This window comes from Ylistrum balloti, unplaced genomic scaffold (assembly GCF_031769215.1).
Source record: "Ylistrum balloti isolate Yb309-2 unplaced genomic scaffold, AGI_CSIRO_Ybal_v1 Utg371102, whole genome shotgun sequence".
In the NCBI taxonomy this organism is placed as follows: Eukaryota; Metazoa; Mollusca; class Bivalvia; order Pectinida; family Pectinidae; genus Ylistrum; species Ylistrum balloti.
Window position 1 is genome coordinate 31,978 of NW_026782607.1, and position 15,221 is coordinate 47,198.

A 15,221-nucleotide genomic window follows, 5' to 3' on the forward strand; every position below is an offset into this window, starting at 1 on the left:
AAGCATTATCTACTGGAAAAGCGAATTTTATTCTTAAATGATTTGATTTAAAATTTAAGTAAATAAAAACTTCTTATAATATGTAATTGTGTTATGGTCAACTTTTTATGTTTAGAAATAGAAACATGTACTTAATTATAGTACCAATTTTAGATAGAAGTCTTTTATTTCAATGCATTGTGAATATAATTAATTTGATATATGATGTTACAGCTAGATACGTTAACTGATATAGATCTCTACATTTGGAGGAGGGATGTGCTACAGGTAAAATCGGTATTAGCCTTTTCAAGTCACTAAAGTAGATACACCTCAATAGGTTGAAATGATGCATTAATGACAGTCGGAATCAAACTTCTGTATCTAAATTACATTATGTACATCAAACCTTATATAGTGAAACGATATGTTTCGTCATTAGAGATGGATCCAGGTAAAGTAATTAGCCAATGATACATTAATGAATGAAAGAAACTGGCCAGGTGTTGAAAGACATCTGAAAATTATCTATGTGTGTGAGGTGACACCCCATGATGACTGTAATTGGATGTCTTTCGCCTAGAATCCACAGGAGGGCTAACACACAATGATATGGTCCGGTGTAGAATGAGAAAGTGAAGCCCATGGTAAAGTGGACCGCGGTTCATTTCATCATTACGGTGCATTACACTATTTTCTTCCATGTTATTTTTTTTCACCAGTTGTTTACTAATCACCATGATTCAATCAGGTAAACAAGTAAATAATGAAAAATAAGTCTGGGGAGGGGAAATTGGGATGGGGCAGTTGGGTTCACTTTACCGTGACCATTCTTGTGAACTAGAATTCTTTTCCTCTTGCACTAGAAGTGACTAGGGTGTAAAGATTAGTCTGCACTTAACGGTACGTTTCGTTGATTGTTATCCACATATAATCATAGGATTCACATGTCTAGATATTTATTTAAGACGTCAGTAAAATGTATTAATAGAACTAACTTCTGTATGTAAACAACAAATAAATTACAGGTTGATTTCTAGAATGAATTCATTTAGATAATGAGATGCCCGTCAATCATTTAAACACAGTAAAACATGTCAAGAAATAGTGAATGAAAAGGTCAAACTTTACCTGACGTGTCGACATTCCGGAGGATACATAGCAGAGTAAGGAGACAGTGTGAACGTCGAGCCATTCAAAATGGTAGTACTCTGTATGGAACAGCTATCAAAAGAATGTCATTTTAAAACATGACGGTCAGGGAACACTGCGACTCAGAATACAAGGAATTTTTAGATTCATACTAGGAAGTAAAATGAATGACTGGACAGCTCATTGTGTAAGTACGTGTAACACAGTTAGATGTACACACACGAGCTATGTGTATAGACAAATAAATCAGTATTGTACCCTCTCAGCATATATATACAAACGCTAAAATTAAACAAACAAACAAACAAAGAAACCTCGCTTGCTTGAATTATTTAAGTTATCATTACTGGCTAGGAAAAATGATGTAGATGAATGTATTCATATATTTAAGTCAAACGACTGACATAACACAGTTTTTACTTCAGGTAGCACCTAGAAAGACAGTTATGTTTGCGGCCTCCAGCGATTGTCTTTACGTATGTGTGTAAAGGATTAGGTGTATTCTAGAAAACAATAAACGCATGTTATTGGAAGATATTTCGCAACATCAAAAGAACTACTATTTGAAAGTCGGGACCAATATTGCCATATTAAGATATATGCTAAAGATCGTTAAAAGACACAGAAAATAACAGTGCCTTTTAATGCAATTGATAAACGGAAACCTTAGTGCCAAACAATGAATTAAACTGCATCATACAGTTGGTTTGTACTTGAGCTCGTCAGTGATGCTACATCATAAAGCTGATTTGTACTTCTTGGACTCGTCAGTGATGCTACATGCTAAATTTAGGCAGTATAAACTGGTGATATTACACGATAAATGTTGGAGATGTAAACAATATAAATTGGAGATGTAAACAGTATAAACTGGAGCTTAATTTTAATGATGGGAACTGTCAGGAGACTGAATATTTCGTTGACAGAAGTAGATCATGTGTATTTAAACGATTGTACAGTTAATACCCAAAAGTACTCAATATAAAAGGAAACTAAAAAAACAACACAGGAGAGCGTTCTCTAGCTTAGAGTAAATCACTGGTTAGTTACAATTTTTATATAAGAATTAAAGAAATCTCATTCTTTATCATTTTACAGCTGCAGAGTTGTATAAGGCAAGTGATATTGATGTTTTTTTCAGTGACCATTCTGCTTTACAAGTTGTTTTTCAGTGGCAGCTATTTATTTTTGTTCACTAACCACATGCTGATTCTAGCCAACCTTTTGAGCAATCTGGAGTCAGGTTGTCATTCTTTGTTAAAAGCACAAGGAGTCATCCACCACTACCCAATCTACACCTCCACCCCCACCCCACCTACAACTCCATCCCCACCCAATCAACACCCCCACCCCACCACACCTACACCTCCAATCCTAATCTACCTACACCTCCAACCCTACTCTACCTACACCTCTACCCCAACCCCACCTACCACTCCAACCCCACCCCATCTACACCTCTATTTCCACCCCACTTTAATCTCCAACCCCACCCTATATACACCTTCATCCCCATCCCATCCCCACCTCCACTCAAATCCATCTCCACCTCCACCCCATTCAATCTCCACTTCCAACCCATCTACACCTCCAATCCCTTCCCGTCTCCACCATCACCTCAACCTATCTACACCTCAAAACCCATTCTATCTACACCTCCAACACCTAACCTCGTCTTAACCTTCACAACTTATTCCACTCTATCTCCCCCTCCATCCCATTCTATCTACACATCCAACCCCATGCCATCTCCACCTCCAACGCCAACCCCATCAACAAATCCAAACAAACCCCATCTACACCTCAACCCCATCTCCACAACCACACCATCTACACCCCCACCCCACCTACAACTCCATCCCCACCCCATCTTCACCTCCAACCCCATCCCACCTACACCTCCATCCCCATCTCACCTACAACTCTAACTCAACTCCATCTCCAGCCCCAACCCATTTCCACCTCCAACCCCACCCCATCCCCAAATCCACCCCACCCTTTCTCTACCTCCACCGCCATTCCATCTCTATCTAAATTCCCACCACATCCCATCTCCAAATCCACCCCCATTCCATCTCAACCTCCTGCCCATCTACACCTCCAACCCCTTGTCTCCTCCACCTCCAACGCCCACCCCATCAACACCTCCAAACAAACCCATCTACATCTACATCCCCACTCAATCTTCTACTCCAACCCCTAACACTATCTACACCTCAACCTCATCTCCACAACCACACCATCTACACCTCCAGCCCACCCCATCTACACCTCTAAATGAACTCCATCTTTTCCCCCAGCCCCAACCCATTTCCACCTTCCACCCCACCCTATCTCTACTTCCACCCCTATTCCATCTCTATCTCCATTCCCACCGCATCCCATCTCCACCTCCATCCCCATTTCATCTACACCTCCAACCATTTACCCCGTCTTCACCTTCACAACTAACTCCACCTCTACCCTATCAACACCTCCACCCAACCCCATCTCCAACTCCACCCCCATTCCATTTCAACCTCCAACCCATACACATCTCCAAACCCATCGACTCTACACCTCCAAACCAACCCTATCTACACTTCCACCTCCATTCCATCTGTACTTCCAACCCCTAACCCCGTCTTCACCTTCACACCTAACTCCACCTTATCTCCACTTCCTTCTACCTTATTCACCCCATCTCGAGCTCCACTCAATCTACTACTCCAACCCCTAACTCCATCCACACCTCAACCCCATCTCCACAACCACACAATCTCCACCTTCAGCCCTATCCCATCTCCACCCCATCTACACCTCAACTCCATCTCCATCTCCAGCCCCAACTCATTTCCACCTCCAACCCCACCCCATCCCCAAATCCACCCCGCCCTATCTCTACCTCCACCGCCATTCCATCTCTATCTGAATTCCCACCGCATCCCATCTCCAAATCCACCCCATTCCATCTCAACCCTCTACCCATCTACACCTCCAACCCCTTGCCTCCTCCACCTCCAACGCCCACCCCATCAACACCTCCAAACAAACCCATCTACATCTACATCCCCACTCAATCTTCTACTCCAACCCCTAACACTATCTACACCTCAACCTCATCTCCACAACCACACCATCTATACCTCCAGCCCACCCCATCTACACCTCTAAATGAACTCCATCTTTTCCTCCAGCCCCAACCCATTTCCACCTTCCACCCCACCCTATCTCTACCTCCACCCCTATTCCATCTCTATCTCCATTCCCACCGCATCCCATCTCCACCTCCACCCCCATTTCATCTACGCCTCCAACCATTTACCCCGTCTTCACCTTCACAACTAACTCCACCTCTACCCTATCAACACCTCCACCCAACCCCATCTCCAACTCCACCCCCATTCCATTTCAACCTCCAACCCATCCACACCTCCAAACCCATCGACTCTACACCTCCAAACCAACCCTATCTACACTTCCACCTCCATTCCATCTGTACTTCCAACCCCGTCTTCACCTTCACACCTAACTCCACCTTATCTCCACTTCCTTCTACCTCATCCACCCCATTTCGAGCTCCACTCAATCTACTACTCCAACCCCTAACCCCATCCACACCTCAACCCCATCTCCACAACCACACAATCTCCACCTCCAGCCCTATCCCATCTCCACCCCATCTACACCTCAACCCCATCTCCACCTCCAGCCCTATCCCATCTCCACCCCATTTACACCTCCACTCCATCCCACCTACACCTCCATCCCCACCCCATCTACACCTCCAACCCCACCCAATCTACACCTCCAACCCTATCCCATCTACAGCTCTACTCCCGCCCCACCTACACCTCCAGCCCCAACACATCTCCACATCCAACCCCGTTCCTTCTCTGTCTCTGATTGAGATAGTGAATTTATTGTTACAAAGATAAATCTGTGTGATGATTGAAGTAAGAAAATGGATGAATCTGTGTGATGATTGAGATAGGAAATTTATTGCAACTCGGCTAAAGGTCAGACATTTTTAAGAGGAGACATCGAAGTGTTACTTTGTTTGTTAAATATGATAATCCTCTTTCTAGAATGCAAAGAGAATAAACATGAGGACATGGAGATAAAGATGAACATTTGACAATAATGTAACTGACGGTTGTAGACATTTAACATGTGAAACACGTTCTGTCGACTCATATTGCTCTGACTGTACATGATGACCCAATCAACAAATTGTGAATCATATCGGTGCAAAACCATAGACAACACTCAAGTTTTAGTGATATGATATTCTAAACAAACTTTAACATTCTGATTCATATTTAAAATATACATATGCCTTCAATTCATTTCAAGTGTGAGAGATAATTAATGATATCTCCACGCCGGATAATACTTACTCAATAGTGTGTCATACAGCCCTTTCTCTCTGTACTTGTGACAGCCGGGGCATAATGATAAAGTTGATAGATAACAAGATTCGGTGATTTCTAAGTCCTAAGGATCTAAGGAACAGTTGTCAGTTTAAATGTTCATGAAATTCAAGCGAAGATACAAGTTAATCGCAGAAAACCTCGTGCAGCTCTTTCGCTAATACAGACTTTCACGCTTGAATGATTTTGGTAACCCCCTTGGATTTTGTAATGTAAAACATTACCATTTTCTAATATTGCACAAACGTTATTTTGTTTTCACTCATTTACAGGTATTCGCCAAGGAAACATGTTAACTTTTCTTTTTTCGTTGAGTATATATATATATCAAAGCAATGAACACAGTTTTGAGTTATTACATGATAATTCGGAACGTAATTTGTCAACTTTTCGATTCATTATTCATGTTGCATCAATTCAGAAATTGGAAATCGTGTTTAATAAAGAGGTAAACTCCATCATTTTTTATTGCCTGATGTTATCATGTTAATATTTATACAACAACACATAGGGACTGGATAGCTAGACAACAGTGATATCGTGAGAACAAGTCAACAACTAAAATAAAAATAAGATTGCTAGTGCAGCATTTCTAGGTGAATTTACATAAGAGACAAGGTCACTGTGAAACATCCACTATCCGTGAGATATTATAAAGTATAAAATACCCTGATAATATTAATCAGACAGGACTTACTTGCTTATAAGATTTTTAAAATTGACACTAACTACCGGTTAACAGCCATCGGTATACAACTAGGACTTACTGTAAGTATAGCATACATTTGAACACTGACATAACTGACACGGGTCAGACACCGGTATATACAAACTGATACTAACCTCGGGTATGTCAAACACCGGTATATACAAACTGATACTAACCTCGGGTATGACAGACACCGTTATATACAAACTGATACTAACCTCGGGTATGACAGACACTGTTATATAGAAACTGACATTAACCTCGGGAATGGCAGACACCGGTATATACAAACTAATACTAACCTCGGTAATGACAGACACTGTTATACACAAACTAATACTAACCTCGGTAATGACAGACACTGTTATACACAAACTGATACTAACCTCGGGTATGACAGACACCGGTATATAAAAACTGATACTAACCTCGGGTATGACAGACACTGTTATATACAAACTGATACTAACCTCGGGTATGACAGACACCGGTATATACAAACTGATACTAACCTCGGGTATGGCAGACACCGGTATATTTAAACTGATACTAACCTCGGTAATGACAGACACTGTTATACACAAACTGATACTAACCTCGAGTATGACAGACACCGGTATATACAAACTGATACTAACCTCGGGTATGACAGACACCGGTATATACAAACTGATACTAACCTCGGGTATGGCAGACACCGGTATATTTAAACTGTTACTAACCTCAGATATGACAGACACTGTTATATACAAGCTGATACTAACCTCGGGTATGACAGACACCGGTATATACAAACTGACATTAACCTCGGGTACGACAGACACCGGTATATACAAACTTATACTAACCTAATGTATGACAGACACTGTTATATATAAGCTGATACTAACCTCGCATTTTACTCTCAAGATTTATAACTTTAGGCCGTCAGTACCACTGACGAATCCTAGGAAGATTCTAATCATTATTGTTATTTGGCTTTACTACATCTAATTCTAATTTGTATTGAATGGTGCCATTCTTTCTATGTATCCTTAACATATCCATTTTGACCGACATTATATAACACAGTTATTTCAACCCAGTGCATACATAAGTAACAGTCAAATATGTACCAAGGTTTATAATACATTAAGGAAACGCTGTAAATTTCTTGTCAAATGAGTTCTTTGAGTAGCTGCATCATATGTCGTGTATTTCGTGCTCATTCCGGCATTGATTTCACAATTAACAATTCCGGATCATATTTCTAAAATATTTCTTATCGGGTTTTAGCTTTTTGTGCATTGTTTGTTGATAGATTTAATGTATCATAATGCTTTTGTCCAATCGACATTTACCGCATAATTTTCATTATTTCACTCTAACAGTCCCATGATCACGTGACAAAGATTTTTCCTCGATTTACTACTTATCTCCCTTTAGCAACACAAGACTCAACACGATGCACCTACTCTAATAATCTTTGGAAATCAGTTCGTGTAATTTATCAATCAGGCATTATTTCATCCTTAACATTCAATTATATATGAAAATATAGATCAAAATACAAATAATTAAAATGTGTATATTCATATATCAAAATGTATGTCATGGATTTGTTCAGTATAAACGTTTAAAAATATGACACGCATTAACCAGTATCTACCATTCATGTAGTTCCTGCATAATGAAATAATGAAAAGAGTTGTTCCTTTGGTGCTAATTACTTTCAATAGCAAACTAAATTCCGGATGATTTGAAGTATTCGATCAACCCAAAGCAAATTGTACAAAATATTTATCCAAATTCTCAATCTGATCAATTACTTATTATTAATCTTTGTATAAATGCAGTACCAGATTGTAACTTTGAATAAAGTACCTTGTAGTACAAATTGATACAAAAATAGAAGCCTGATTTTTAAGTTATTGTTTTCATACTCATATATGGCAACATATGTAAAGAAGATTAAAGCAAAACAGAACAAATCTGTATATTCAAATGGCATATCAACATATAGAGATAATTGTCCTAATTAGGGTAATGGGGAAACATTTAACCAAGAGAATTCTCAAGCAATAGGAATACAGGCTAAAGCAATATTCTTGAATTTCTAAGCGTATGAAAGATCTCAAAATGTTTTGTTATATAAGATTCCAAAGACTTTTCCACCATGTATTTTTCACTGACGAACGTTTTATTTGACAATACATTAACCAATGGCATAGCGACCGAAGTCCTATTTAATTGTGCATCGATAAACTTATTTTAACTTCAGTTCAGTACAATAGTTTCTTGTGTGTATAATTAAAAAGTTATTTTTCAGATGCAATCTAACGATAGCACTGCTACCTTAATTGTCTAATACAGAAAAAAAAGATAATAACAAAAACAAATACAAAACAAACTTGCTTTGACAAGTGCTGTCTAGGTAAAATATCGTCAACATTCGCATTTAAGGCATAGCAAATTACGAATATTGAAACATTGAAAACATTTATCTAAATATCATTTAATCAACAAATGCAATTTAAAGAGTGTATGTGTTTGTAAATCAACACAAACAAACCAAAACAGATAATAACGTTTGTAACATAGTTCAATATCATGCACACAATAATAATTATGATATAGTAATATGAGAATATATAGTAGTTCTTATATACAGCTTTATCAAAGAAACATTGCGGTTTCAAAACGGTTCACTAATAAGTATCAATAGTTATGAAGTCTCTTACTACTTCGGTTATAACCTCATCAAACGGAGCTGTTATAAGGCGTTAACATCGTGTGCACATTTTCAGCTCTCCCTAAATACGTACTCTTTTACAACTAAGTCGACAAAGAAACAAGTAAAGTATCTTGTCCCAGTAGGTAACACGGCGCCCATGTTAGGAGGAGAACACGTGTTCCTCCATTCACTAGCCCAAAGCATTTACCTAGACTACCATACCACTTGTAGTCGCTAAGTAGAACCTTTTATAAATACTTACCAGTACATGTATATATAAGTAGCACATCGTGCGGTCTTGCTCATTTTGAGAAATATTGATACATGTGAATTGCAGTAGTCGATAGGTAGTTGAACCATTATTTACAAGTCGATAGTAAAAGTATACTCTTTTGTCAAATGAATACACAGTTGCATTGCGATAGTCGGTCGCGAGCTAGTTGAAGTATAATCTACTAGATGATGAAAAATAGTCGCATTCTATTGTACAATTACTGTCGTAGCAAAAGGACTTTTGCCGACTCCATGGGCTCATATCGAATTTTCTGTCTCCAGGTTTTATTTACTGTCACTCCCTGAATCTTCTTAGTTGATGTACACGTCGGTTGCCTCTAGATAATCATTCAGGAGGGCATAGCAGAAGTAATACTGCTCCTGTGAACGAATGACATTTTTAAATTATCTCCTCGAACGCTACAATTGTTCTTATCAAGTTCCAACTAAACAGAAAGTTATATTTTCATTGACATATTTTGACATTCTTTTGTCTTTACGGTCAATAAAAGCGTTTACGAACTTTGGTATGTAAACAAATGCTGCCTCGTGATGTAAACATTTTTTTTTCTTTTCTTTCGAAATTTTTACTTACAAAACTGCTCAAAAACTCTGGTCGCCTGATAAGAAGTTGTCGTGCAGCCTGAAATACATCCACCTCTTCGTCCATTTTGATCTGGTCACGGGTGTTCGCCATCAGGCAAAATAGTCCACATTGGGTTGACCCGTCCCTGTCAAATTGAAAACAATAAAGTTAAAAAGATGTGAAACAAAATGTAACCATGCCGAGGATCATCAAGTAACCATCGAGCATATGTGTTTCTGGAGATAAGCAATATTTAAACTTTGAATAATATGTAATCACTGGCAGTTAACCTATATATAACAATCGGCCAAAGGAGATTCAAATTGTATGTAAGAAAGAATCTATAACTTACTTGCACGTAACAACAACAGGTTTATTACCACTTGACCGGCGTCTGCTTTCCACCTGTTCCAGAAGGTGAAGTATGGATTGTTTTGATGATGGAACCTGTTCTTCCGTTGTCCACTCCTTCAACCGGAATATTCTCACACTGTGAGCTGCCTTTGCATTCTGGAATTTCATACCAAACCAAATTTATTAATGTAATATTATATACAATCTCATTCTTCTCCAGATAAATGCGATACATTGACATCGCAACATTTATAAAAACATATAAAATACACTCCCATGCTGACCAAGGATACCGTAGCATATTCACTTATGATCTCAGAGATACAATAAGCAATACCTTTCTCCTTATAGAAACATCAATTACATCCACGTCATTACGCTCTGTTGGTCTGGTCATTTGCTTTACGTTGAAATCACCAACATCAATGCCGGCTTCATCTTCCGGCATCCATTGTGTATCCTTTGAAAATCAATTATAAACATTATTTTAGAAATATTTACAGACACTATGTAAGCAAAAAACACAGGTTTAGATTTGTCTGTATTTCATAACCAAGAAAGTGTGCGATTATTGTTCGAAGGACAACGGTAGTTGAGGTTTACGTTCATCACGTTTAAATTGTACCTGTCCAGTGTCCTTTTCGTCCCCGAGTATGACAATAGTGTCACACTGGTTGTCCATCACAAGGGCCAAGAAGTCAGCTCTGCTGTCCGTAAGTGGAAACTGAGTAACGATGTATCCTTGTCTGCATGTGTAAGACTGAAAGAGGTATTCATATATATATGTATATATATATGTGATTAATATAATTACCTAAAAACATCTCAATTTGTAATGAGATATAATTTAACTGATTTCCTTACAAATTAAACGATTTGCTTGTGGAGCTACCCATAGAAATTTTCGATAAGTGTTATTATGGGTATATAAAAAAAGGAGAAATGATTGACTTGTTCAAAGTTTAAAACACATCCTCAACAGACAAGACCTCCAAAACTGAAAAAAAACGTCTATGTACAGATGGTGACCATACCAAATAAGTCTCCATGGGTGCATGCTATTAACAAAACATGTACACGATGAGAAACACAAGAAATATTGTACAACTATTAAACTAGAATTAAGGGATTTGTAATCATCATATACAATGCTATGTTATGAATCTGCAAACACCTGGCAGAGAGATTTCCATCCCTCACAATATATAAGAAACAATATAATCGATCTTTTTATTGTGCTTGGTGTCTTACCTGTGTTATAACAGCTTTGATATAGTCGTTCCGGCTAGAAGGAAACGATTTGTTGACAGCCCTTAATCTATTCCCTGGAAATCAGGTTGATGTCGCTCATATTAGATATTTAATAGAATTTTACAGTATCACGAATATTTGAGTGTTTAGCTCAAGTAAGCTAGTAATATTAATGACGAAAAATTCAATATACTGAAGAATTTATTTATACATGTATCATTAAACATTATCAGTTACTTCATAGCATATAACTTTTGCCTCGATCAAATCATGTAAGATTACATTCACCTGCCAATATTCGCTTCGTCCTGTTTTTTGTTTCGTTGTCTTCAAGTGAAGAAGAAAAGAAGTCCTGTTGCTGCTTGTAATCGGGCTTGAGGTCCAAAATCAACTGAAAACAAGTTTAACAGACAATTGTAATGCCAGTGATTCATAACAGAAATTGTATCGTTTGCAGTTTAATGCTAATCATATAGCATGATATTAATTATTCACAAGTGTAAAGCGAGTGAAAACAACAGTATACTTTTGCAAATGAACCAGAAAAAAAAATAATATTCTTATTTTCATATTTCATTCATTTTCCATTACCGAAAAACCACAAAAATGAAATTTAAAGCAGCGTTTTTTAGTCATATTCTTTTCTTGTCATACTTTAATAAACACAACATGTGTTGCTCATCGTGTTGACAAAGATGTAAAAATTATTGTCTTGATTGACATTTTCGGAAGAAAGCGTCAAATATTTCTTCTGAATGTATCCATTATGACTTCTACAGAGTTAAAGGTACTTTGAACTCATTCCTCAGCTGTGTCAGGTTTTGAAGTTGTCCCGTCAGAGAGAAAGCATTGTACTTTGCAACAAATGTCGATTTCGGTAAAAGAGTATCTTCAAGGAGAAAAGCCTCCGTCAAGATTTCATGAAGAGCAATGTACTGCTCCTGTAAAACAATACGAATGTATTGGGCCTTTGAAACAGATTTTGGTGATATCATAAATGATAAACCTGATTATAGGTTTTATATTTTACGCATCCGAAAACAACGTCATCTCTAAATGTTGGTTCTGTGTCAACGTGTGTGGTTGTTTTATAAGCATCAAGAAAACGTGCAGCCTGGACAAGAGAGAATTATTATTTGATCACAAGGAATATCTCCTAGCTTCATACAAAATTGATGCAATAGAAATTAATAAATCTGAATGTAATAATGCTTTAACCTACCACTGTTTGAATCATATTCATTCTGTCCTTCATCATCTTATTCACGAAATGTCGGACGTTGATACGATTATGCTTTTTACCGAAATCTAACAAAGCGTCAAGGGCAATGAACATTCCTGTCCTTCCAGTACCAGCGCTAAAATATAAATTAAAACCATTCTGATTTAGGAATTGTATGTGTTGAATTATTAGGTATCTATTTCATATATAAGTGTGATCGGTACCATATTTGACACATCTATGATGTAAACTATATATGGATATATACGATTTACATTATTAAATGATACTTATATGTAAATGAATTATACAGATCGTCCGTTCCTTACCAAGCTATTTTCCAAAGGTTTTGGATTTTATTCGTATAAATTTCAATACTCTTACACATTAAGAGAATACCGACAAAACTACTTTGTATTGTATTTTGCGAGTATAATCTTGTTTTTAAGCGTTTTCTATTCTAAATGGTCTAATCAATAAGATAATCCTATGAATTACCCAATACCGATAGTGTACCTGCAGTGAATAACCATCTGGCCAGGAAGGACAGTTCTGTGAAGTTTTACACGACGATGGAACAGAACAACTTCTAACGTGTTCGGCGTTCCGTGGTCTGGCCAGTTCGTGAAATGAAATTGTTGAATCGCTCTTTTTTCCTTTGACTGATTTGAAAAAGATATTTATAACATTGAAATTACTTACAATAAATACTTTAATAAGTAAAAATATGCATAAATACAAAAAAATAATACAAACTATAATTCTAAATTAAAGTTATTTTACTTTTCAGTTTTAGTAAGACATTGAACAGTAAATAATTGTTTCTTAAAAACGTAACATACTTAAACTTCTATCCAACTAAAGTGAATATGAAAAGTATGCTACAACTAAATGTTGCCAAAATTGATCAGTTGGTAGCTTAGAAACTTAATTTTGAAGTCTAATCAATTTTATCGGGATACCTTTCGTTCGATAAGCGTGATACTCCTGACGACGTGGGAAGCATAGTCTCGTTCTCTTTGGAGTGTTATGTCGAATGTTTTTGTTGTCATTGGATCCCCTTCGTCAGGCCAGTACTTGACACATTTTTCCTAAATGAATTATGATAACTTCTATTAATACATGTAGACGTCGTATTTGTTGATGAATAAGTAATATACAGGTTGAACGACTGCAAATCAGATACAAAAAACAGACTTTAGTGTTTTACCGTTATCTCGTCTGCAAGATGTTCAGATTTATATGAAAAAATGAATTACCTTTGTGGCAAACAACAAATTTCGTCATAGTCTGAAATTCACTTACATTTCTCGAACGTTTTATTTCACAAACTTACCTGTTTAGATTCGCGAATATATGATTTCGTAAATTATTTTCGTACTAATAATCGCAAAAACAATCAATATGCGATTGACTCTCATCGCGTAATAACGTGAAAATAAATAAAGGGATTAACGACAGTTGTGAACAACATCTCATACGCGAGGTTTTCTAAATGATGGCATCACTTAATATCTGAAGCTGTATGATAATCCTTTTCATTGCTCTTACACATTGCAGCGATACTATGAAATTGAGTAAAATCTTAAGTAACCGAGATACATTTGTGAAAATTATAAAAGGAGAGATGAATGTTGCATTCAATATTAAAACAATTATCAAAGATATACAGTGTAAAAACGGTGAAATGTTATCCAGTTTGGAGAATTATTTGATACAGTAGCATTATTTCATAAAAATGTGTGCAAAATAATACATAATTTGTTATACATAGGAATGTAATTACCTTTCTACCTTCTACTAAATTTGTAAGCATCACTATCTTTCCGGAGTTCAGAATCCAGACCATCCTCCAAAAATCATCAGCCGATTTTTGTTTGGGTGCTGTATTAATGTAAAATGGATGAATGAAACAGGGGAAAGCAATTAAAGAAGAGTTTGAACTAATTAACTGCATGTAACGCTAACATTCATACTTACCTGACCCTGATATCGTATATCTAGCATATGAATATTACATGTATATCTTGTACATCTAGTTTTACTTGTATCAAACAAAATACATGCGGCCTGCCGTTAGTCATCTAGATTCATTAGAGAGAAGGAAATTGTACATTGACTTGAGTATCTCAGCACCCGAAAGACACAAACCATTATGTAATGTTCGAACCACACAACTCAGATGTTCAGCTTTTCAGTGCTATAATTGGTCTTCCTAATGAGCTATTATGACCTCTGTCATATAAGTTACCTTGGGTTGCAACATAGACTTTCCTTTCTTCAACGCTCTGGAAAAACCAATACATTGGACCGTATTAAAAATATCGTATTGAGGAATCTGAATATCTTATATTTGTGAAAAATAAATATGAAAACAGCTTGAAAATTTAATAGAAAATATGTTAAAATCTGCCTAACTATGATATCATATGAAATGATAAGAAAGGTACTGCAGATGTATCTGTTCCTTCTAATTTATTTCTAGAACACTAAATACGTGTGATTTACAGTCTTTATATTACAGGGTTGATACCTACGTCTATGTAGTTGGCGTTTATATAGTCTGATCC

General features: G+C 36.9%; 2 protein-coding genes across 2 annotated transcripts; both read left to right on the plus strand.

Moving 5' to 3' along the window:
* The first annotated feature begins 1,298 nt into the window (after positions 1 to 1,298).
* On the plus strand, positions 1,299 to 3,059 carry LOC132560687 (uncharacterized). The gene is made up of 2 exons (XM_060225355.1): positions 1,299 to 1,318; positions 2,348 to 3,059. The coding sequence occupies exons 1-2, from the start codon at positions 1,299 to 1,301 to the stop codon at positions 3,057 to 3,059; spliced, it is 732 nt and encodes a 243-aa protein (XP_060081338.1).
* Positions 3,060 to 3,408: 349 nt separating this feature from the next.
* On the plus strand, positions 3,409 to 5,048 carry LOC132560690 (uncharacterized). Its single transcript, XM_060225358.1, has 2 exons — positions 3,409 to 3,507; positions 3,903 to 5,048. The coding sequence occupies exons 1-2, from the start codon at positions 3,409 to 3,411 to the stop codon at positions 5,046 to 5,048; spliced, it is 1,245 nt and encodes a 414-aa protein (XP_060081341.1).
* The last annotated feature ends 10,173 nt before the right edge of the window (positions 5,049 to 15,221 follow it).